We start from the raw sequence: 26,544 nt of genomic DNA, 5'->3' as shown, positions 1-26,544 counted from the left end.
ATAATTAATCCTGCTCCTCCTTTTAGAAAGCAAGATAAACTTAAAAAAGGATCTGTAATCCCTGCAACAATAAAAATATACCTTCCCAAGAACATGAAATCAGAACTCTAGAAGCAAATCTTCCTACAGATTAATTTAGAATCAGCAGGCACAAACAAAGCAGTCTGTCTGAACGCACGCTCTGCATACACACACACACTCTCTCTCTGCCTTGTAGGGTTGAAAGATTTGCCATGTGGGTAATACATCAGTAGGATGCTATTACTGTTAGATTATGCAGCTAAAGATCAGGTGGGGCAGGCAAGGACGGTGGCAAGACAAAATGCCATCTGAATTCATCTGTATTATTTTCTCTCTTCCAGATACCACTGCATTATACATTATATATACATCTCCCCTGGAGATGTAAACTTCCCCCACTGCTGAGTGCCTGTGGCCTCTGAAGGATGGGAACCTCGGCCTATTCATCCCTGTATTCTGCAGGCTCAGCCCACAGTATGTGTTGAAGAAGGGTGAGCATACTCAGCATCTGGTGGGGTTTTAATCCTAGGCAACCAAGGGACTTCCCCATCATGCCAAGGTGAGTGGATTTTCTGCCACAGCTGCTATAGGCTCAACTCAGAAAAACTAGGGAAAGCACAAATGTTCACATATATACACCATTTTCAAATCAGTACTTAGTGAATCACTAAATCCCTGCTGTCCACCATCAGTATCAATTTCTGTTCAGCGATGACCTGATCTGGAATATCTTATTCAGTTTCATGCAGTAATTTAAGATTCTGTTTAATCCACTGATTGTGGGTATTAAATTCAGACAGGTAGACCTCAGATCAAAATGTTATTCATCCACTGCATATGCCCCTGGAGGGGTGAGGCGGGGTGGGCAGGGTGCCCCCATCCCAGGGTCACACCTAGCATGAGACAGGCTAAGGGAAAAGGAGAGCCTAGGACTGTGCCATTGACAGAAGCCTGCATGTTCACCAATCACATCCAACGTCAATGTGCTACTGAAAACGTAAGCCCAAAGGCATTCTTTGTGCTGGGTGGGGCAGTGGGGGCAAAGACGAGGGAGGCTATCCCATAAATCCTCCATAAATACCCATCACATACTTCACATACAGAGACCTCTGGGCTCTCAGACCGAGAGCTGTCCACCTGAAAAACTCGGACAACCAGGATGCATTCACCATTTATTCCAGAATATGTCCCTGGGCTCTGACATAACTGATACAGGTACATCCACCAGTCTTCCACAAATGAAGTCAAAAGAGAGAAACAAAAGCAGGGACCCTTTTCATTTTAAGCATGGTACCTTGATCTTCCCTGTGACACCGCTTATAAAGTGCAAACTTGGTAGGGCTCTCGGTCACAAGAAACTTCTTAAGCAGGGCCTCAATCACTTCGCCAACTGTGTTTGTGCTGCTGATGTGAAGGGTGTTCATACAGCCATTGCTACTGGGAGCGGGTTTTCCAGCAGTCTGTGAAGGTTTGCAGAGTTCCATCTGTACTTTAATGAAGCCAGTGTAAATCCCATTTGAATTCTGAGGCAGGAAGAGGAACACACACATGAGCTGGGCATTTTAGGGAAGGAGCGTATCAAAACAACAACAGAAAAGGAAGGTGAAACACTCCCTCTCTTGTTCGCTTCTTTCGTGGCTTTGTGGCAGAGGCTCACTCAAGAGGGCCCCTCAGGAGATGACCTCGGAAAGGTTAACACACTCCAGGAAAGTGCTTCTCAGGCAAGGTCTGCAGGGCAGATGTGGGGACCAAAGCCTGCGAAGCTGCATGTGAAAGGTCGGGGCCCACGGGTGAGCCTCCCATCCCCTGGTACAGATGCTGGCCAAACCACAAGGCTTGTTAAAGCTTGGGGCCATGTGCAGGCTAACTGCTCAAAGGAAACAACATCTCCAACTGATGACCAGCTATTACACAAAAAAGGAAAGTCACAATTAGGACTCTGAAACAGTCAAATAACAAGCAGCAGACAGGAAGCAAACAAGCTATTTTCATTCCTAGTGGCTAGCCTATGTGCCAGCTATTACCAATTTTGCATAAACTATTTTATATGGCGTAGGATTCCCCGCTAGCATGGGATACACAATGAGGCACTTCAGACACCTCAAGCAGAAATATTTTTACAACAAATTCAAGTTACAATGTAAACCACAGACATTATTATACAAACACTTGTGTTTTCTTTTGTTTTTTTGTTTGGCCAGGCCACGCAGCATGCAGGGTCCTAATACCCTAACCAGGGGCTCCTGCAGAAGAAACGTGGAGTCCTAACCATTGGACCAGGGGAAATCCCCTTCACTTGTCTTAATTGGTGGTAGAATATTTTAGTTGCTACAAATAGTTATAATGGTCTGGTCTTCACTTTTAACTTCTAGTATATTCAGAAAAAAACAAATATTGTAATGCTTTATTTAAATGAGCCTTCAGGTTAAGTTATATATAAATGACAGTTAACACAGAACATGAAAAATCTCCTTTATGGGCCATTGTTTTTCTTCCTTTCCACAAGATCAATTTATAATACTAATTCACTCATTATTCTTGTGGAAAGTATTATATAACATTTCACTTTTTCTTTTTAATCTTTGAAATGACATGGAAATTTGCATCTGTTTTAATCTCCGAGGAGGAATGTTCTGCTTTGATAAAAACCATGTTTGAAAAAGGAGACGTAAGACTGGTGCAATAAAGAGGAATATTATCTGCTGCCTCCCTTTTTGGGTGGAATCCCACCAGACAGGGATCCTTTCTCACAAGGGTTTATACTTTTAAAAGCTCCTCCCCAAGGGTCACAGAATTCAGTGGGACCTGTTCTAACCAGGTCGTCCTATCCCTTGCTGAGCTCTGTCAGTTCAGGGTCACTAGACAGCCAGGCAGGGCTTCAAGCCCCTGGACACTGGCACCGAGGGGTGGCAGGTGCTTCGAGGAAGGTCACCAAGTGGCGGGGCAAGGCCAGACCAGCCAGAGGAACCCGCAGTGGGCTCTTCTGTGGGCTTCCCTTCCTGTGTCACCAAGCCTGGGCTTCTCCCTCGTACACCCTCGCTCCCCACTGAGCTTCAAACAGCTCCAGCACAAAGTTGCAGAAAACACAAAGTTGAAACAACAGTGTAGGAAGCTGAGTATTATTAATACACGCTCTGTCTTACACCCACAACCAGCTGAGAAAACTCCAAGCTCAATTATATCCCAATCCATGGTGATAAAATCCTTTTCCTGACACTTCCAGATTTATTTGCATAAGGTAAAACTAATCTAAGGCCTTGTTAGAATCTGAGTTACCGCCCCTGTGTTAAACAGGCAATAATTACACTCAATGCTAAGAACCCTTTGGAGGTCATAGCATCTTTCAAAATAAAATGTTATGAAGTGTTGACTGATTTTGAGATAAAGCTACTTCAAAATACAGCTTTCATTTGAAAGATGCAGAAATATCGGGTTTTCCGGTCCTATATACCTTAATCTTTAAATTTCTGCAAGCGTGATTCAGACATTTTAAAACATACAGACTGTGGTACCAACAACTTATAGTTGTCCTTTGACATTGTCACGCTAAACAGTATTATTAGCATGGGTGCTCACCAAGGTCATCTTCAACTTGTCTGTGACTGCTAAGTTGTATTTATGAACTTTCTCTTTGATTTCCTCTTTGCTGAGGTAATTGTGGGTTTCCTTCTCTTTCTCCACATCCTAGAAGAAAAATAAGCCAAACCATCCATGAGCAATCACAGGAAAAAATGCAGAAAAGCCAGGATTCTTTTCACATGCCACAGAATGATAACTATGGAGCACTTTACCTTCACACACACACACACACACACACACACACACACACACACACACACAAACACATACACACACACACACACACATCTTATGAACTTTACGATTTTTATAGCTTTACAGTCTTAATCAGCAAAAATTATGGTAGTTAACAAGTGTTAAACTGGCACTAATCACTGACCTGTCAAATTCAACACAACTGCCAGAAGGTAATTTCATCTTCCAAAGGAAGATACAAGTAGCCAGACTTCCTGGACCCACCCACTCTCAACCCCCACCCCTCCAGTCTCTCCCCACACTCTGGAGGGGAGGATTTTAGTGAAATCCTCTCTTGACTGTGAAAATTTCACTAACTGTTTTGTCTAAAGAGCTCAACCAGTGCATGACGTCATGTGACAGCTGATGTCAATCACCGATGGCCACACTCCAGAGTACTGTGGCCCCTGAAGCCAGGCATGCCAGGCACCTGACTTACACGGCATTTGCTTCTCCCAAAAACCTAACCAAGCAGGCATTTTCACTTTCGTTTCTAGATGAGATCAAGTTCTAAGACATAAACTAATATACCAATAAAAACTGCTCTGTAGAAGTGTTGGCACTTACCTGAAAAACCTGATCCCAAAGCCCACCCACCCTCAGTAACCCCAGGTACTTCCACCCGGGGTCCTCATTTAATCTTCGTCAGCATCCCCATGTTACAGAGACACTGAGGCTAACGGGGGTCAAGTGGCTTGCCAGGGACAACCCAACTGGTTAAGAGACCAGGCTCGATTTTAATGCAGGTCCTCTGTGCTGTTTCCACTAAATTGAATAGGCCCCCACCATTCCTGTGTGGGTGTTTGAAAACTTAAAGAAAGGCTGCAGAATCAGGTTCAAGCCTGGGAAATAAACTCAAAAAAAGAGAAGGGTCCTAATAACCTTCAAGATAGAAGATCGGATGATTTAATAACCCCCTAAATAAAACCTTTAAAAAGTACCTCTTTTCCAGCCAGATACATCACCCCATCCTCGCAGCTGCAGGCTATCCGAGTAGGCATTTGCTCCCACCAGGCACTGTGAGCTAGTGTGATAAACACACCCCCACCAGCGAGGAAAGAACTTTAAGGGCATCAAATCCATTCAGGTCTCAAGTTCCTTGACTCCTGGAGACCCAGAGAGAGCTGTGCTGACTATAAGCCATCTCAGGAACTTTTCTATTCCAGTCCTGTTCTAGTGAGGTCTGACGGGTCAGTGTTGGGAGGCCAGCGTGGTCACTGCCCAGCTTTGGAAACAAACCTCAAGTCCCTTGGGGAGCATTCTATCTACCAGTGTCAAGTCCCAGAGTAATCTTATTTTTGGTGTCAATGATTAGGGAAGGAAAAAGCTGTAGATTAAAATAACTTTTCAGGAGCTTCAGTGACTATTTCCTATTTAAAACATGTCTCTCACATCTCTCTGCCTGACCTGCTCTTTCCAGTCCACAATTAGCCAGCTACAGGTCATGGCTGAAGCAGAAAATGAGTCTTCCAGCATTCATTATTCACTATGAACTATCCAAAGACTCTTCAAAGCATACCCTAAAAAGTATACAATAAGAGGGGGAGGGATAAAGTAGGAATGTGGGATTAACAGATACACACTAATACTAAAGATAAACACCAAGGACCTACTGTATAGTAGAGGGAACTATATTCAGTGTCTTCTAACAACTTATAATGGAAAAGAACCTGAAAAAGAATCTATCTATCTGAAACAGAACCACTTTGCTGTACACCTGAAACACAGTAAATCAACTACACCTCAATTGAGAAAAAAAAAGAAAATAATTATAATACATGGTACTTCCCTGGACGTCCAGTGGTTAAGACTGCATTTCCATGACTGGGGACGAGCATTCAATCCCTGGTTGGGAATCCCAACTAAGATCCCACATGCCACACACTGCAGCCAAAAATAACCTTTCATTAAACAAAATATATATATGTAACATTTTAAAAACAAAAGTATACAATAAGAGACTTTCCATTTCATGGGTGTGGGATGTGATGTTGGCAGGGCAAAGGGTGCTGGGAAAGCGCCCCATTCCAACCAGACTTGCGACTAGGCCAGGTCACCAAAACTAATGCTGTGCTCTGGGCTACTAACCTGAGTCTGCTCTCTCATTTCTTATCAAATAAGAAATGATACTGGAGTAGACATCTCCAGAGTGTTTCCCGGCTTTCTGTTTGCAAAAATGTGCTTCCGCTAGTGTGACCAGTGAGACAGGATGGCTCCACTCAAGGAATCAAAGAAACCAAAGGCTTACCATTAAAAATACACAAAAATAGTGAACTGTCTGAATACTGGAGCATACATGTGATCCAGGGGCTGACTACTTGAGGAAAGAAGAAAAGGAGAGAAAGGCTGAGGGGAGTGCATAAGAGCAATGGGCAGGTGGTCAGATCATTTCGGTCAGTCCTTGATCACAGGTTTTGCTGATGACCCTGGACTTGGCACCCATCTTGAGGCCCCCTCGGGTCAGCATTCCCAGGAGCTTTAGTTAAAGGAGCAGGCCAGTCTGGGAAGAGAAACTTGCCCTGGGTCATGCACACATGCATAACTGAGACAGGCCTGTGTAAACCACTTAGCCGATTTCCTCAGAGATTAAAACCCCAGCAAACCATAGGAAGCAACAACAGAAAAGAGCTGGATCCAAAGGTCTCCAAGATCTCTTCCAAACCTAAAATCTCATTTAAAAGATCAACTGCAAAGCAAATCCCAGAGAAGCAACTAAACCCTAAAGGGCTGTGAGCTTGTATTTTCTTTAAATACCTATATATACTTGTAAATCAAGTATAATTGATTTACAATATTATAATAGTTTAAAGTATATAACATGGTAGGCTTCCCAGGCGGTGATAGTAGTAAAGAACCCTCCTGCTAATGCAGGAGACACAGAAGACTCAGGTTCGATCCCTGGTTCAGTAAGATCCCCTGGAGGAGGGCATGGCAAGCCACTCCAATATTCCTGCCTGGAGAATCCCTTGGACAGTGGAGCCTCGTGGGCTACAGTTTATAGGGTTGCAGAGTTGGACACGACTTAAGTGACTTTGACATGTAACATCCTGTTTGTTTCAAGTGTAGAACCTATTGACCTTATATGTACATAAAAAGGGTCACCAAAATAAGTTTAGTTTACATTCATGACCACCCAGAGTTAATTTCTTTTTTCCTTCTGATAAGAGTCTAAGATCTACACTCTTCTTCTGTGATCTTGCATTTTTCAGTCAACTGAGGTAGCACTCACCAAGGTCTACTCATTCAGCAAGTATTTTCTCAACAGAAGCTGTGGGCCAGGCCTTGCCCCGTGAGGGAATGTCACACAGCACCTCCATCTTCATGGCACTTCCTGTCCAGCACAGGTGTGAGTGAGGAATGCCAGAGAAAAAAGACTTCCAGGAGGTTAACTAAGCTCAGTTCCTCTGAGTAAAGGAGTCTGGCGGCAAAGGGAAAGGCCTAGGAGCCGCACGTGAGGCCCTGGAGTGGAGGACACTGGTTTCTTTTAGTGTCGGAACTGGGGAAAGTCTCCTGATTTGGGAAATGTCTAGATTGTTTAACCCTTTAAAAGAGGACACCCTCGCCCTTCCTCTCACACCAGGAAGACTCCTCCTGCATGTCCTCCAAGCACAATGCAGGCCTATGGGCTTCCCGGGTGGTTCAGATGGTAAAGAATCTGCCTGCGATGCAGGAGACCTAGGTTTGATCCCTGGTTCGGGAAGATCCCCTGGAGAAGGGCATGGCAGCCCACTTCAGTATTCTTGCCTGGAGAATCCCATGGACAGAGGAGGGTCTCAAAGAGTCAGGCATGCCTGAGCTACTAACACTACTACTATACTGGCAGAACAGAACCCAGAAGGCAGAAAGTCGATTCCATGAGTACAAAGGTGACAGGAAGAAGGAGAGGGTTAAAAAAAAACCACGTGGCGGGCGTGGAGCACCGAGCATGGAGCATAAACATTCATCTGTAATTGCATGGTGAGGAGGAAATGGCATGGTCACAGGAGTCTCTGAACGCATCTGCTATTGTTCTTGGCAGCTGAGGAGGGTATGGTGCCACGCCTGAGAGTGTCTGTTTGGGAAGTTAGCTACCAGTCATCTTTTTTATAAGCCACTTTTCTTTTACATTCCCCAAACCCCCCAGTTTCTCAGAGGGTGAGCTCTTCCATGTAAAACTATAAACCCTATAGACTCTTTGCTCACGTTTACACCTAGCAATCTATGGACAGCTGCTCTTGGGTTTGCCTCAGTTCCTGGGTGAGGTCACACTGCTGTTTTTACACCGATGAACTTTCATAAGGGGCACGCCCTACCTCCCAGACACACAGGAATCCCAGGCAGCGTGGCTCAGACTGTGTGAAGTCAGCGTGGCCCGGCTCCAGGTTGGAGGGGCTCACAACCCAACTGTCCAAGAATATACAGACCCCTACGAACCTGGACACTGCTTACACCCTTCCTGCCATTTTTGGGGTCTAATTCTGAAATCATATCACAATTAAAGTTTTTTTCTTCCAGTTTTATTGAGATATAATTGACAACAGCACTGTATAAAATACAGCATAATTTCTTGAGTTAAAAATATAACAATAAAGAAAAACCCTAAACAAGTATAAAGCATCTGAGAGTAACTACGAGGGGGGAGCAGGGAGAAAGGGAGAGAGATGGGAGGGCAGAGGGAGGGAGAAGAGGAGAAGGTGAATATGGCCCTATTGCTCCTTCTGTTTGAGCCTAGTGAAGGCAGCTGGTCTAAGGCTTAGGCATACTTAGGTCTGAATCATGGCTCTGCCACATTCTAGCTGTGGGACCAAAGGTGAGTTATTTAACCTGAGTCTCAGTTTTCTCATCTTTTTAAAATGTACAGAACAATATGAACTTTATAGGACTGTTATGAAAATAACAGTCATGTCCGACTCTTCATGACCCATGGCCAGTACAACCCATTATTCAACAACTACTAATTACATGCCTACTGGTGCCCAGCTCTGTACCAAGCACTTAGAACTGGGAGAGACCACTCTGGTCCCAGCCTTTCTGCCTTTTCTTGGTTCTCAGCCTAGTCAAGTCTGTCTTACTCCCTGCCCTTGAATGTGTGGCATTGTTTTGTTTGCATCACAGACCTCTCCAAGAAACAATTGACTCTTTAAAAATTGCAAATAGCCCAGATTCCTAGGTTGAGTGGAGGACAATACATATCCGCATCATGCCAAGACGGGAGTAAAGACTGTCATCACCTCCCCACTGGCGGTCCTGCGGCTCTCATGGGGAGCAGCTCTGACTCCTGACCACTTTGGGGCCCAGCCTCTCTCAGTGGAGGAGGATAAACTTATCAAGTCAACAGGTACCTTCTCTAAGTGAGGTTCCATTCCAAACTCATGAATTCCTACTTTTCATCTCCTTTCCAGCTGAACAGGCAGTGACCTACTGATGTCCCTCAAAGACTGGGATGCTGGGTGCAATTACAGCTGGAACAGGTGCCAGCCTTGTATTGTGTAGGGGATAAAACACTAAGCACCCTCCTTCCTAAGACTACACTTCCCTGGACAAGTTGGCCATGCTGCAAATGGAATTCACAAATAGCTTGAGAGAAATGTAGTCTAGGTAAAGACTTCACACGTCTTCCTTCCAGGTTCTGTTCCAACAAAGACATCATATAAAGTATCATGGACCTAAGCAAAGTAGAAAAATCTCCTCCAGGAGAGATTCTTCTACTGCAATCAAGGAGGAACCTATAAGCAAACCAAAGCAGGTCTGCATATGAAAGCACAGGATGAAGCAGTGATTTCCAGGAACTACTGAGCAAGCCATTCGTGGAGCTCAAAAGACACTTTCTGCAAGTCGGGGGCGATGCTCCTGAATTGTATTTTAAAGCATTAGATTAGCAGGTAGGAAAACACCGTCCCAAGATGTCCTTTACATGTGCAAAGCGGAAACCCTGTGATGAATACAGAAACGCCGTCACACAAAGCTAAACCTGCAAAGTCCCAAGAGGGTCAATTCAGGAGCCGCATGAGCCTCAGGTTCGATCCCTGGGTCCAGAAGATCCCCTGAAGGAGGAAATGGCAACCCACTCCAGTAATCTTGCCTGAAGATCCCATGGACAGAGGACCCTGGCAGGCTACAGTCCAAAGGGTCACAAAGAGTCGGACATGACTGAGCAGGCACACGAAATGCCCCACTCAACCCTGAATGGTGCTCTCAAGAAAGTCCATGGGGGATAGCTTCATATTTACAGTCAACATCTGTCAGACATTCCTCGTTTGTGGTACCACAACCTCTAAGTGTTAAAGTAGGTAGAGGTGCTGTGGGAACTCAGAAAGTTCCATCCAACAGCATGATCTGAAATGATGGAAAAGTTCTGTATCTGCATTGTCCAAAATAGGACAAGCCACACATGGCACCTGAGAGTTTGAAATGGGGAACTGAGTTTTAAATTTTATTTCATTTTAAATAATTTAAGTGTACATAGCCTCAGGCAGCTAGTGGAACTCCAGTGGACAGTGTGAAGCTGAACTGCAACGTGGGCAGGTGTCATGAACGAGGGAGGAAAACCCACAAGAAAGCAAAGCAAAATACATCACAGTAAAAAGACAATTGTTCTGGAATAGTGAAAGTGTTACTCACTCAGCTGTGTCCAACTCTTTGTGACACCATGGACTGTAGTCCACCAGGCTCGTTTGTCCATGGGATTTCCCAGGCAAGAATACTGGAGTGGGTAGCCATTCCCTTCTCCAGGGAATCGTCCCAAACCAGGGATCAAACCCGGGTCTCCTGCACTGCAGGTAGAGTCTGGAGTAAGGAAGAGTCTGTTCCTGAAGGAAAGAACCAGAACACTTGTTTCTGGAAGGTTGGGTGCTGCTGTTTTTTGTTTTCTGTTTGTCTGTTTTGTTTATTTGGGTTTTTTGGCCACGTGACGGGGCATGAGGGATCTTAGTTCTTAGCTCCCCAACCAGGAATGGAACCTGTACCCCCTGCAGTGGAAGCTCAGAGTCTTAAGCACTGGAGCACCAGGGAAGTCCCAGGTGCCGTTCTGACCTTAAAAGCACAGCGTGCTGCTTGCGGCCTCATTCTCATGGCACCAGGGTTGACGGGTGCCACGTCAAGGGACGTCTGGCCACGGCACACTGATTCATTCTGGCCACCCTTGGGTTGTATCCCCTACCACACAGGAAGATTTTTTTTTTTTTTTTCTAGTGGCAGGATATAGAGCTAGGACTCTATTTCCATTTATATGAAGATTCAGGGACCCGTCTTGCCCAAATTTAGCTTGTAGGCAGCTCTTCTATGCAGTCATCTGTTTGCCGCTCCAATAGCAAAGAAAAAGGAAGCGGGGATGTAACAGCCCCTCAACCTCCTTGGTTCAAGAGATGCCCACTATCGTCTTAAGGTGGGAAAAGCAAATGGACCAAGCGGAGGGCAGCTGAGGGAGCAAGGGCAACACACAGGACACTGTCAGACAGCGCTGCTAATCCTCCAAGATGTCCTGTGGACAGCAAGGGCCGCCCCCCTCTTCCTCCTCCTCTACTCCCCCTCACTGATTCCCAAAGAACTTCAGGATGCTGAAGTCTCTGAGAAGCCCTGCAGGTGCGAAACTGGCACATGTACACACACAGCAAGGAGACTTGAAGAGAACAGATCTTTAATAATGTTTTAAGTGTGACATTCACTAATTATGAGCAAGTGGGTACATTATATACAGGAACAGATATTTCTTTTCCCATCCATTATTCACTTAGAGACTAGATTGTGTATTCATCAGAGGATATCAGCATACTCAAACCACATTTGTTGAACTCGATATTTCAAACAACCTCTTTGTCCCCAAGGCTACTTGTTAAACAACAACAGAGTACAGCAGAAGGGAATCTAGAGGTATTTTAGAGGACTTCTGGAAAAAAAAAGGGGGGGTGGCAGAAACAGAACTGGGCAGCAGCCTTGTAAGGATGCAGTACTGTACTAGCTTCTCTCGCAGGCACTTGTGGAAGACAGACATGGATAGATCAAAGTGTGGCATCTACAGGTCAGCCTCACCCCTACCCACTACACCACCCTGCTCCCTGGCCCACTATCTCTCCCCCATGAGTGCCCCGCACTCCCAACCCTCACCCTGTGACCCTATCAAGGCCACCCCACCCAGGAAGCCACTCTAACCACAGCAGCCTCAGAAACCCCTGCACCACCCCATCCATTAGATTTCTCATCACAGCACCTTCTCTGGTTTGGTGTTTCCTGTATTTTTACTCTTGCTTCCCAACAACTCATGTTTTTAAATCTTTTGCTCCCGGAGCTGTCATGAGCCGGATGCTGAGCACCAAGGAGGAGGCTCCCTCCCTTTTCAGCTGATTCTGTCTGGTCCCAGAGCCCACAGCTACAAGACCACATTGAAAACCCACTCTCTTTTGTACATCTTATCAATCTGCATCAAGTTTTGTTTGCTTCTCAAAATGGAATGCATCTGCATGGGCACACAAAAGGCCTTTCTGGTACCAGATACAAAGTCTGATACGCTTCTGTTATCCAACTGCACCATCAAAGAAAACAGCCCTTCAAAGCATGCCCCTCCAATACCCCTGAACACCCGGGGCAGGGTGAACAGCCCCAGCCCAGCGTGTTAATAAGATTAATTGCAGTTGTGATACACATTAAAAGCGTTTCATCTGGGCCTTCCATGACCTCGCTCTTTCAACCGCCCCCCCTCTCAGTTACCAGTCTGCCATACCCTATATGGTTGTACTTTAAAACCGGGTCGCGTGCCAATCGTCAAACAGTCACTCATTTGTTTGGAGCCAGAAAACAAACTTGGAGGTGGACCAGTCTCCCCAGTGTGCCCCAGCTGGAGGTCTCAACCTCAAGGCATACCAGATTACACGGTGTACTTAAAAAATCCCAGTTTGACATGTTTTCAAAGGGAGTCAATTAAGATGCTACCCCTTTCTGAAAGGTGATACATTTCACAACTGGCTTAACTTTCTTTAAATTCTAAGGCAACAAAGAAAGGAGAGATTATGAGAGGCCTCAGAGCCAAGCACAACCAAATCCTGCTAATCAGCTGTGATCATTACAAAAAGAATGCGGCCCTAGATGAGCCAGCACTCCTGCCCTGGCCCAATCCACTGGGAAGCCTATTTCCCTGAGGTCTCCATCAGAAGGGACTCAGGTTTCCAAAAGCAGGCGTGGCCTCAAAAACTCGGTTTCCTTGATGATTAAGAGAGCACTGGATCATGGTCCCTTTCAGCAGTAACTTTTCTAAGATTTTGTACCATCTACACCACCACCCTAATCAAATACAATGCTTAAAAAGTCCACTGGGCAGTAGGAAAATTAATGGGAAAAACACATATCAGAGGTGGCCAAGAAACCAAGAGGGAAAAGAGACAAGACGCTACAATGGGGAACGTGCCAGAGCATCCGCCCTAAATTTTAGATTAAAACCTGCCACTGCTCAAGGCTCTAGAGGTCATCTGACAGCCGTCCATCTCCTTCAACAGCAATTACAGCTGTGGCCGCAGTCCCGATTGCGATTACCCCAAGGATACTAGAGACTCCAAGGTCAGAGTTTGGAGGTCAGGTCTGGTGACCACCGTATCCTTGATGAAACCTTTGAACCCTGGCCATAAGGGGAGGTTCCGGAGAAAGGAAATGAGCAGGCTCATTTAGAGGGGCACCAGACAGGAAGCACAAGGGAACATGGCAGCAGGCAGGGAGGAGGCAGGTGGAGCCCATCTGGGCAACTCCAGGCTCCAGCTCCGCCAACATCAGGAATCCAAAAACCAGGGGCACGGACTGCAAACCAATGGGGCTGTCACCCTGAAAACAAATTTCACCTGCCAGCTGAAAGCAAATTTGAACAGAAGACAGGCAGTCCCAAGCAAATAAGAAATGTCTGTAGACAAGCACTCCAAGGAAAACTGTCAGAAGCAAGCTTGGTATCCTCTTCCCTGCCAATTATCATAAGGAGTCTAAGCTGCCGTCATAGTATAATAAAATTAAAAAGCAATTTAGGTTCTCCACGTTCAGGTGACATAGAGCTTAAAAATGTAGATGATGACACCTTCTTCAAGTTGATAATGTCCAGGGAGACAGTCACATACAGCTCCTGGAAGGGATGGATTTCTACATCTTCAGTTCTTACTCGGTGTAGCCTTGCTAATGCACCAGTTAAAAACATATTTGCAAAGCTCGCTCTCAACCAACTGAGGTGCGGAGATGGCAGCACAGGCGTAGGGAGAGAATTGGCAGTCCTTCCAAGTCACATGTCCAGACTGAACTTTTGGGGGGGGGGGGGGCGGGGCGTGTTGGGGGGAGCCTGCCTCGTGGTACACGGAGCATGTGGGATCTTAGCTCCCCGACCAGCGACTGAACCTGTGCCCCTTGCAATGGAAGTGCAGAGTCTTAACCACTGCACACTGCTCCACCAGGGAATTCCCCAGACTCTGAACAATTTTTTAACATACAAGTGGAAAGTCTGAAGGAGCCCATGCGGAGTTAAGCTGTTTTATATCACCCATGCTCCTATTAATTCAATCCACTGCCTCGGCCTGAATTCTCCTCCCCTCCATGCTCCACTGCACTCAAGATGGTTCTTCTGATTAAGCCTCTTCATAGCCCTTAAAAGGCACGGCTGAAGTACCTAATGTACAAAGCCTCATTCTTCTCTATCTGTGTATTCTTCACGAGCAATACATGACACCCTCCACTCTCAGAAGGACAATGATCTGTGCAGAAAACGGGCACATGAAGAATATTTACAGATTCAGCTCCACCTTAACTGCCCACGCACGTATTGGTTTTCTCTGAGGAATCGCCTTCCTCCTTCCTACCAAGGAGGTGACAGTACTCTGGAGGAATTAAAAGAAAAGTTAGAGCAATTCATACATAAATCTGGGAGATAAGTGCCTTGAAGAGTCTCACATGAGCCATCTTTTTTTTAATTTACTTATTTATATTTTGGCTGTGCTGGGTTCTCATTACCGTGTGCAGGCTTTCTCCAGCTGCAGTGAGCGGGGCCTGCTCTCTAGCTGCAGTGCTCAGGTTTCTCACTGCAGTGGCTTCTCCTGTTTTGGAACATGGGCTCTGGAGTGTGGGCTCAGTAGTTGTAGCGCATGGGCTTACATGCCCTGCAGCATGCGGCACCTGCCCAGACCAGGGATCAAACCCATGGTCCCCATTTGCAGGAGGATTCTTAACCACTGGACCACCAGCAAAGTTCCAGCAATTTCTAAAGATACACTTTTGCACAGGAATTGCTCCTTGCCCTCCTGCTTGGTTGTGGATAAGCTGAGAAACATCAAGGTCATCACGAGAACCTCAAGGCTTGGGGTGAGTTGGGAGACACCAAAAGAAAGATCAGAAGGGGAGAGACTAGGAAGGCAGACCCCCTGCCAGGAGAATAGGCAAGGGCCTGGAGGCCCTGGGCCACGCTTCCCACCCCACGAGCCCAGCCAGGGATCCCAGACACCATGCTCTGAGGGTTCAGGCAGTGCTGAAACAAACACTTTAACTTTATACTGAGAGTGTGAAAGTCACTCAGTCGTGTCCAATTCTTTGCAACCCCATGGACTATACAGTTCATGGAATTCTCCAGGCCAGAATACTGGAGTGGGTTAGACCTTCCCTTCTCCAGGGGATCTTCCCCACCCAGGAATCAAACCAGGGCCTCTTGCATTATATGCGGATTCTTTACCAACTGAGCTATTAGGGAAGCCCTTATACTGAGAACGGGAAGAAAAATCTCAATATACCCCGCCCCATTTTGCTTCCCTATTCTCTCTGTTCTTATTCCAAAACCAGACGGGCAAAATTAGCCAACATGAAACCCTGGAAGGCTGCTGGAGGTGGTGGCAGCCACATCACCCAGGTCAGACCCCCCACCACACCCTTCACACCCGACTCAGAACTCACTTATAATAACTTGTTTTCAGGAATCATTCTTATCCCTATTCTGCAAATAGGAAAATGGAGGTTTGGAAGAATTCACATGGCGAGGGCATGCAGTTAGTGCAGGGCCTGAGGTCACAGTAGGTCTGTCTGACTCAAAGCCCATTCAGCCAAGATGGGAGGAGAAGGAGGGAAGGGACCGTGGAGGAGGTGAAAGCACGTGGACAGACCATCAGGTTTGTGCATCGCTAGCTTCCAGAGGGGGAGGCGGTTGATACACAACCTATTTTGGAGGATGAGGTACTAACACAACTAGCAATTACCAGGGGCACTGGTCACCTGGCTGAGTCTACAGAAAATTAGTTAAAAATCACAAACTACATGCCCAGTGTTAGGGAAATGGCTAAATGCGCTCATATACCTTAAGAGTAGACCATACAGAAGCTCTTAACATGATGCTTACAGAGATATATTAATGGAAGACAAAACAAAACAAAAAATCAGGAGAAACCGCACATCCAATGTAACAAGCCATGTGCCTGAAGACAAGAAGGAAATATTTCAAAATGTTAAGTGTTTATGTTTGATTGGTAAGATTTAAGGCTTTAATTCTCTTTCTGTACAAAATTTTCAAAAACTTCTCTGGTCTGTATGGCTGTTAATTGGGGTGGAAAGTGTGTTGAAAATGTTAGTTGCTCTGTCGTGTCTGACTCTTTGTGATCCCATGGACTGTAGTCCGTCAGGCTCCCCCGTCCATGGGATTCTTCCAGGGGTGGAGGTGGGGAGTAAAACCTAGTGGGGGAGGGGCGAGGCGTTCATGTATTTAAAAAAAATTTTTAAAAACAGCCAAGGAAACAGTAAACACAAAGCAGTCCGGCACCCTGGCAGAGTAACTGAACTCTGATGTGCCGCCACTCCTGGCAGGCGAGCCACCCCTGGGGAAACGACTCTGACACTGAGAACAGAGGCACTAAAGCAACCGAGCTCACGCCTGCAGCCAAATGCACTTCAGAGGTCAACGTATGGAAGCTGCCTGAAGAGAGCAAACCAGAGATATAGGTGAAAGTAAGGCACGGCGGTCTGCAAAATAAAGAAGCTTCTTCCAGCTATTTAAAAAACAACCACCACCACAACCTGCTATTGCAAAGGACTGACCAAAGGAAAGGAAAAGTAGCTTTTTAAACATCACCCTATTAGTCCAATTTATAAATAAAAGCTACATTCCAGTCGCCCTGGAAACTGAATAGCCATTGGCAGTGGGGGGTAATTTACAAGCAACTCGGATTTTCTTTGTTGTGCAGGAATGTTTCTGTCACTTCCAAGACCTGAGGGCTCACACACCCTCTGGCTCTGCTTTCCTCCCTGTGAGCACAGGAAGTCCAAGGCCTGGAGGAAGCGCCCTCCCGCCCCACCTTTCCTCAGTGCTAGGGGTCAGCAGCCTGGCCGCCCAGCCACCCCCACACCCGGAGCCAGATGGGGGAGGCAAGGGCGGGTGGAGGTGCTGCTCAGCTAGGAGCTATGGACTATAAAGTAAAAGGCTTGATGTGAAGGGGAAGAAAGAAGAGAAACTGAATTTAATGAATGTGTTGGCATTAGGGGTCTGAAACAAACATGTGGATCAAAGTTGTGTGGACCTCACTAAACTGAAGATCTGGACAGGAAGCAAAGAGCAGACACTCAAAGTGGAGGGTCAATGCCAGTATTCAACACAGGATATGGGCCGGCTTAGAGCTGCATCCTTGTCCCCACGTGGGGCACCGCCTGAAACAACAGTGTCCCTGAGGGCACAGGGAACTGCTGCATCCGTCTAAGGAGACGTGAAGACAGCGACCACACCACATCACAATGTACAAGCTCTGGGCCAGACCCCTGGCGCAAAGATTGCTTCACCTTTTCACCCCTTCATTTGGGCCACTGATGTGTGCATCACCCCCCAGCCCACCCCAACACCGAACAAAACAAAACTCTTCAAACAGCTACTTAAAGAAAGTCCTAGAAAAGAAACGTGAATATTTAGATTTGAAAGACGTTAGCGGAATGCCCTGGAGGTCCAGTGGTTAGGACTCCACGCTTTCACTGCTAAGGGTCCGGGTTCAATCCCTGGTTGGGGAACTAAAATCCCACAAGCCATGCGGTGCAGCCAAAATAAAGATGCTGGCTTCCCAAAGTTAAATAGGCCGCTTTCAACTCCTGACTATATATAAAGTCAATTCTAAGTATGAAGCAAGTTTTTCTAGGGTGAGTGGGACATGTATATTTCTTTCAATTTAGGACATAAGGAAGTTAGGGACAATTTTTTTTTTTCCTTCTAAAACATCAAAACCCCCAATCACCAAGTTTTCTGAGGCTCCATGCCAGATTTAAAAAAGAAAAAAAAAAAAAAAAAAGAAGAACTGGAGGATTGATAAATGACCCAGTCTTGCAGGCTGATGCGTGTGATACTCATTTAAAGAAACAGAACACTGGCCAGCTTACTAAACACGGGTTAGAGCTCATGGAACCCTCAAAAGCCCTGAGGTAGAAAGTTTAACCCCACTATACAGAGGCATAAACCCAGGCAAAGGTCACAGAGGTAGCATGTGAACACAAATCCTGGCCAGATCCCAAACCATGTCCTTTCTATGCGTACCAAATGACTTCTAGAGTCTAGGAGAAAAATCTGTTGCCAACTAGCTGGGTGACTTTAAGAAAGTACATAACCTTTCCAGGTGTCATTTTCTTATCACTTAAAAGGGAGAGAAGGCATCCTCTCTCTACCCTGTGAGAAGGGGGAGCAGTGAGTCTGGAAGGAGAAAGTGGGCATGCGTGCACAGTCAGCCCCTCCCTCTGTCCTCAGTGGGGGCCAGCATCCTGCTCTGACCCTGTAGGGGGGTCTTCACCAGTACAGCACAGGAGGTCAGCCTCAGGAAGGCCCCTTGCCCACAGGGATAAGCTACATTATCCGTATCGGCTCCAAACCAGCAGTGAAGGTAAATTTTGGTCTCTATCCTTCTCAATCTGGTCTTCTCAACTGATTCAGAATTCAATGGGATGAAGTCTGGTCCTGTAAAATGGAACATGTCTAAGACAGAAATTCTATTGGCCTAAAATAGAAGTTATAACCCCCTTGTCTCAAGGAACTGTGCTGTGCTTAGTCAGTGGCACGACTGACCCTTTGCGACCCCACAGACTATAGCCCTTTTCATACTGTTCATAGCGTTCTCAGTATGAAAAAGGCTATAATCCATGACATTGCAAAGAGTTCTACACAAATCTCATTGTCTCATTGGAAGGACTGATGCTGAAGCTGAAACTCCAATACTTTGGCCACCTGATGTGAAGAACTGAATCACTGGAAAAGACCCTGATGCTGGGAAAGATTGAAGGCAGGAGGAAAAGGGGACGTCAGAGCAGGAGATGGTTGGATGGCATCACCGACTCAATGGACATGAGTTTGAGTAAACTCTAGGAGTTGGCGATGGACAGGGAAGCGTGTCTTGCTGCAGTCCATGGGGTCAAAAAGATTCAGATACAACTGAGCAACTGAACTGAACTGGACTACAGCCCACCAGGCTCCTCTGTCCGTGGGGATTTTCTCCAGGCATGAATACTGGAGTGGGTTGCCATGCCCTCCTCCAGGGGATCTTCCCAACCCAGGGATTGAACCCAGGTCTCCTGCATTGCTTCCCTGGTGGCTCAGGTTAAAGCATCTGCCTGCAATGCGGGAGACCTGGGTTCGATCCCTGGGTTGGGAAGATCCCCTGGAGGAGGGCATGGCAACCCACTCCAGTATTCATGCCTGGAGAAAATCCCCACGGACAGAGGAGCCTGGTGGGCTACAGTCCAAGGGGGTCACAAAGAGTCAGACAGGACTGACTTCACTCACTCACTCAGATTCTCAGATTCTTTACCGTCTGAGCCACCAGGGAAGCCTCTCAAGGAACTAGTGATAGAAAATACAAACACATCCCACACGCCAACTAAAAAACATTTCCAGATACTTAACAAATGGAATCTGTTTACTAAGTACAAATATTTTCATAAAAATAAATGTCATTTCCCAATCAAAGCAAGTAAAAGGTATTTTTGAAAGCACATAGTTTTAAAAACAAAACACACCTTACTACTGTCCAAAGCCATCTAGAGGGCTCAGGCAGAGGAGGAGGGGCAAGCAGTAGCTGTCTCTGCCACACCCCTCTTCCAGGCAAAGGTCTTCTCCTACCACATCCTGACCTTGTCAACATGTCTGAGCCACTCCCATTTCAACTAGTTTCTCTCCCACTCTCTTTTCTGTCCCCACTTCCTTCTTGATAAGACTCTTTGTCAAGACTGCCAACAAATACTTTCTATATGCTTAGCCAATGGACCAATTTTAGCATTCAACAAATATCTGTTCAGCACCTAAATATTTGAGAGCCTACTGGTGGCTCAGACAGTAAAGAATCTGCCTGCAATGCAAGAGACCTGGGTTCAATCCCTGAGCTGGGGAAGATCCCCTGAGAAGGGCATAGCTACCCACTGCAGTATTCTTGCCTGGAGAATTCCATCGACAGAGGAGCCTGGTGGGCTTCTGTCCATGGGTCACAAAGAATTAGACACGACTGAACGCCTAACACTTTCACTAAATATTTAACCAACAGCTGTGTGAGGCACTGATGACAGTGAGCAGAGCACAGGGTGTGCCCTTCAGGGGAGGCTGGGACAGGACAAGTGGTACTAGTGGAGGTTCCAGTGTCAGAGCGGTCAGAAATGAGTGCAGGAGAGAAAAATCTCAGGACGGCTTCCTGGAGGAGGTGAGATCTAAGCCAGAACCCGCCTCAGGCGTTTGTAAATTCTGCTTCCCCATCAAACTTGCTATGGAGAGCTCTTAAAACCAGGGAGGAGGAGCTGGAGAATCTACTGGAAGGCTTTTGAAAACCAGAGCGCCCAGCTCAAATCAGCTAATTTTAGACAAAGAAAAAATACTTTAGCATACTGCTAAAGAGTATTTTTAGAGTCTGTTTCAGTTAACTACTTTGATTTCTCAGTAGTTAGAGAAAGAAGAAAAATAGATTTCAAATTTGTAACAAGAAAAAGTTGTTTTTCCTCTTTTGAGTCCCATTTCTTTCATCCTAAAACAGAAAATACACAATTGACATTAGGCATTCTGTAACTAATTCCATTCAATGCTTGAATACCATAATCAAGTGCTTAGCACTTGCGGAAGAAAGTTGACTACGGCTTAGATTTTCTCACTGCATATCTTGTAAAACACGTATGAACAATCGGCAATCAATCTGGACAAAATGCCAAGTTTTCCTTCCATTCTCAATACCACCCAACAAGGGGCTTAAATGCGTTTCAAAACCTGAGAGCAGCTGTAGGTTTACCCTAGGCTCGTAAAACTTAAAAACTAGCTCAGCCTAAGACCAAACCAAATTCCAAAGTTAAGGATGGGATGTTCCAGAAAGCTCAGCTTTCACAATGCACAATGGCACCTGCTTATTTTCTGCACAAATACTTGGGGTTTTCAGCTGTATCACCCAGTGCCCTGCAGCTCCTTCTTCAGATCTGTTACTATTAATAACTCAGCCCACTTCCCTGAAAACAACCTCCAAGAACTAGACAGATTTCCCCCTCATCCTTGCATTTCTGCAGGTCCCCATGTCTGCAAGGAAAAAGTAACCCACTTTCAGGTGGCCACTGCTGTTCGTACTGATTCAGCGTTTTCCCCATTCCTTCAACAGAAATTAATGAGAGCCAGCACTGTGCAAGGTGCTTGGGAGAAGATTCAAAGACCAGGAGGAGCTCGCTGCGGGGGAAGGGACAGAGTGGCTGGCTGTGCAGGCTGGTTTCTCTGTCATGAATTCCCACTTGGCAAATACTTACTGTACAGTTACATGTTCAGGTACTGGTTCTGGTGCAAGCCCTGCCCTCGGTGAGTTTAATCTCACCCTTCTGTGTAGGGAGTGAGTTTCACTTTTTGCAGAATCATCTCTAAACTGCAGACATGATGACATCCTACCCCTTCATACTTAAGCATGAATCTCTCAAGAATAAGGCCATTCTGCCGCATAATCAAAACATCCTTATTATCATACCTAAGAAAATCAATAATTTCATATCATTATCCAGTATCAAGTCCATATTCAGAGTTACTTATTTGTCCCACAAATATCTTTTATAGCTGTTTTTGATCCAATCAAGGTTCTTATCTTGGGTTTGTCATTTCCATTTGGACTTATTTTCATAACACTCTGAGATCAATACAACTTCCCTATGAATTCACTAAAATGCCGGCATCCAAACAGAGAAATAAGCACAAATGTAAGCATGAGGGGAGAATGTCACATTCTAGAACTTTATATTTTTCATTTGTGGGTAGCTGGAGTATGGAGGGTATTAAGAGTTCTAAATTTAATGACAGGCAACTGCTGATTCATCACAAATTCCCAGCTGCCTGGTGAGCCTCATCATCAAAAATCCCACAGGAAGAGAGAAAGCGACAGAAATCATGCACATTTCAGGGCTTGCCTGGTGGCTCAGCAGTAAGGAACCCACCCGCCAATGCAGGTTCGATCACTGATCCGGGAAGATGCCAAGGAGCAACTAAGCACCACAACTATTGAGGCTGTGTTCTAGAGCCTGGGAGCTGCAAATACTGCAGCCTGAGAGCTCTAGAGTCCATGCTCCAAAACAAAAGAGGCCACCACCACGAGAAGCCTGATCACCATGACTAGAGGTTACACTCTACTCATCGCAACTAGAGAAAAAGGCTGCAGAGTAATAAAGACCCAGCACAGCCAAAAATAAATAAATAAAAATCAGAAAAAAGAAATAAAGCACATTCAGCTTGATCACCAGACACCCTGGGCAGACCTATCTGTTGTGGTTTTCCAACCTATTTCCTTCCCTGCAAAACAGAGGTTTCAGGCTGGACTCTCATTCCAGCGGGAACTGAGAGTAATCAGCAGGAATCCAGTTATTCCCCAGGTGAACAGATCTGTTGACAGCAAAGTAAAGTTACACACTTTCTGGGAATTTTCAGGAAGGTGGCGTCAATACACCAGACCTTTAGGATTCCATTCATTCGGATTTCAAAGGCCCCAGTACTTATGTGTGAACCGAACAGTGGTTCCATGTTACAGCCGCAGGAGGTCTGGGCTTCTGCCCTGCAAAAGGCTGAATTGCTTCAAAATGCTATCTTATGTAAGCAATCTCCCATGACTTTTCAACTCAGATGTTATCTTAATCAATAAAAAGTGATCTTTTAAGGTAACATTTTTCTTTCCTTACTTTCTAAATCTCTTAATCTCACAAAACCTCAGTTTCTTGTCAGCAAAATGAACATAATACAAATACTTGCTCTCAAGTAGTCCCTGTTCAGAGTAGCCAAAATAGCACACACAAAAGCACCTTGTAATAATGCCCGGTTACCATCATCATTATTATTACTATTATTACCAGTTAGTGCTTAATTATTACATTACATGAAAATCTAACATTAAAAAGTAATGTCTGTCAATCAGGCAGTCTGACTAGGGCTCTCAAAATCAATATTGTAATTGATCCCCTGGCCAGGGAACTAGATCCTACAGCTAGGAGTTTGCATCCCACAACTAAAGATCACAGATCCCAAGTGCTGCAAGACCCAGCATCGCAAAACAAACATTTAAACATTTTTTTTAAAGCCATTAGCATCAACTTTGTACCAAACACATATAGATGCCATTTAATCACCATAACGACAACTCTGTGAGATAATAATTTCACATGTGAGAAAACAGATGCGGAGACTAATCTGCCCAAATCGTTTCAGAACTGGTTGAAAGAGGAGCTGATATTCTAACCCAGACCCACGCAAATTCTAAACTTTCCACAATACTTCGTTGCTTTTCTGATTTTAGAAGATAGTTTAGGCCACAAAATACCTTAACCAACAGCAACCCCTGTACCTTTTAATTCTGGATCTCTGATTTTTTAAGCAGGGGTGGTTTCTAGTATTTTCTAGTGGAGGCCTACTTTTTTTTAATTTTTGGTTGCGCTGGGTCTGGCTGCACTTGGGCATTCTCTAGTTGTGGTGTGCAGGCGTCTCACTGCAGTGGCTTCTCTTCTTGCAGAACACAGGCTCTAGGGTGCATGGGCCTCAGTAGTTGCAGCTCGCAGGATCTAGGGCACAGGTTCAGCAGTTGTGGGGCACGGGTTTAACTGCTTCTGGACCATAGATCGAGCCTGTTTTTCCCTGCATTGGCAGGCAGATTTTTATCCACTGCACCACCAGGGAAGTCTGGTGGTTTAGTTGCTAAGTTGTGTCCGACTCTTGCAACCCCATGGATTGTATAGTCCATCAGGCACTTCTGTCCATGAGATTTTCCAGGCAAGAATATTGGAGTGGGTTGCCATTTTCTTCTCCAGGGGAACTTCGCAACTCAGGGATCGAACCCAGGTCTCCTGTACTTTACGCAGATTCTTTACTGACTGAGGTACCAGGGAAGCCCAGAGAAGTCTGAGCCCTAGTATTAAAATGTTTTGGTGACCACTGTTAATACTGAGGTACCCACACTGCACAGAAAATTCAAATAATTAGGAGTAGCCATCAGCAAAGTTTCTGAAGTTAACTTTTAAAACCAGTAATGGAATCCATATTTCTTAAACTAAAAAGCATCACTGAGAAGTAATGAGAAATTGCAGGTACAAACCACACTGAACAAGCTTGCACTTGGGAATGGAGTTCCATACTTTCTAAGACCCACACTTAGCCACTAAACAAGATATGGCCGGGGTTTAGGAAAGCTATTTTTTTTTCATCAATCAGCACACACAACATCTTTAGTAGATTTCTTATCCTCTTTTCTTTATCCATGTACATTTTTAGAAACCTGATTATTCTTTGAAAAGCTTCTTCCTTTTACCTGTTGATATAGTAGATTATCACACAAGGCGGCCTTTATCACTTGTCACATATGCTAACTGTAGCTCATCCCTTAAAAACTTTTCTCCAAAATGGCCTCAAGGGATGAAAGAAGGAGAAGGATAGAATCTGCAGTATGTGAAAAAGAGAAGTACCAGTGTGGGAAAGATTGGGGGGTGGGGGGGGCAGTGTGCCAAGATTACGTCTCTGCTCCAAATCTGGCACTTACGTCATTACTGCTTCTAGCACTGGGCACTTTTTCCAAGAAAGTGGCCCCTCCAGTTTCTATTTAAAACTTTGAGTTTTATGACACACACACACACACACACACACACACACCCCTCTCAAACTCCAAACCTTGTTGTGGAGCCCTCATTTCCAGCCAGGCAATATTCAGAACCTACATCCTCCCAGAAACAGCATTCCAGGGACAGAGAGGAGGTCCCATTCAACAGAGGAGTGAGTACCTGCCTCCAACTGGAGCATAAGGACGCATTACAAGGCTTCCCTGGTGGCTCATCGTAAAGAACTTGCCTGCCAATGCAGGAGACCCCGGTTGGATCCTTGATCCTGGAAGATCCCACATACCAGTGAACAACTAAGCCTGTGTGCCAGAACTATCGAGCCTGTGCTCCGCAACAAGAGGAGCCCTCACACGGCAACTAGAAAGCAGCTCTTGCTCCAACTAGAGAAAAGCCCGCACAGCAACGAAGACCACTCAGCAGAGCCAAATACACATAAATAAAATAAGCAAAAGAAAAAAATTTTAAAGACTCATTACATAGTGAAATTATACACAGCTATGTTACAAGCTAAATAAGTCAATGTTCCTTCTCTACCAGTGTATACACACACACACACACACACACACACACACACACCCCCATATCTCCCTTTCCATGCTTTCCTCCTTAGCACTTCAGTTCAGTTCGGTGCACAGCTTATTAAGGTGGCTTCTCTTGTTGCAGCTTGTGGGTGCTAAAGCGTAAGTTCAGTAGTTGTGCAGAGGCTTAGTTGTTCCGAAGCATGTGGGGTCTTATTGGATTAAGGATTGAACCTGTGTCCTAGGCACTGGAAGGCGGATTCTCAAAACACTGGAACCAGGGAATTCTCAAGAGTAACGTTTTGGTATTCTGACTACCTGAGTTTGTGTTTTTTTTTCCTTTGCAAAACCTCCTACATATCCTGGTCCCTCCCTTACCTCTCCAGAGCAGTCCCGCAGGCCTATTCTGAGAGGCTGTCTCCCAGGCTTAAGTCCTCAGAATACCACCAAATAAAACATAATTCTCAACTTTCAAGTTGTACAATTTTTTCAGTCGCAGCTACAGTTTGATCGAGAGGGCTTCCTTGGTGGTTCCAATGGTAAAGAATCTGCCTGCAATGCAGGAGACCCAGGTTCCATTGCTGGGTCAGGAAGATCCCCTGGAGAAGGGAACGGCAACCTACTCTGGTATTCTTGCCTGTAAATTCCATAGACAGAGGAGCCTGGTGAGCTACAGTCCACAGGGTCGCAAAGAGTTGGACACGACTGAATGATTCTCACACCATACACAGTTCAACTGAGAAGTGGGGCAGAGTCTGGACCCAGTGCCTCCTGCACAAGGGGTCTTTTTCCTCAGCAAGATGCGTTCCGATTGTCAAACCTCAGTCTCAGACACAAGCCCTGGTGACACATGTTCACAAGTATGGGGCCACCAAGGATGTTCTATTAACCAGTTTATGGATTTCAGTGTTTTAACAATTTGAAAGACAGGAAGTGGATGGGGTGAGAAAGCCAGGTGATTGCCTTCCAAGGCCTCCAAACTCAAGAGACCAGAGTGGAGGCAGAAAGGACAGCTGTGTCCTTGACAAGCCCTCCACAAAGGAGATTCCAAACCAGAAAGATCTGCTGAGATGAGAAAAAGGCAAGTCAGCAGGAACGCAGACTACTCAAAATAAAGTCAGTCGTTTCCCTGACAGGGAGAGGTTTTCCAGAAACTTTTCTATTT

The 26,544-nt window shown here is 45.6% G+C and overlaps 1 protein-coding gene across 1 annotated transcript in view; it reads right to left on the bottom strand.

Moving 5' to 3' along the window:
• RASSF3 (Ras association domain family member 3) overlaps positions 1-26,544 on the bottom strand; it is a 75,539-nt gene that overhangs the window by 5,797 nt on the left and 43,198 nt on the right. Inside the window, exons 2-3 of the mRNA XM_006073563.4 lie at positions 3,598-3,705; positions 1,316-1,544 (exon numbers count right to left, since the gene is read on the bottom strand). Of these exons, the coding sequence (XP_006073625.1) occupies positions 1,316-1,544; positions 3,598-3,705 (337 nt within the window). The remainder of the gene's footprint in view (positions 1-1,315; positions 1,545-3,597; positions 3,706-26,544) is intronic.

This window comes from Bubalus bubalis, chromosome 4 (genome assembly GCF_019923935.1).
Source record: "Bubalus bubalis isolate 160015118507 breed Murrah chromosome 4, NDDB_SH_1, whole genome shotgun sequence".
Lineage (NCBI taxonomy): Eukaryota > Metazoa > Chordata > Mammalia > Artiodactyla > Bovidae > Bubalus > Bubalus bubalis.
This window is presented reverse-complemented; position numbering and strand designations above follow the sequence as displayed.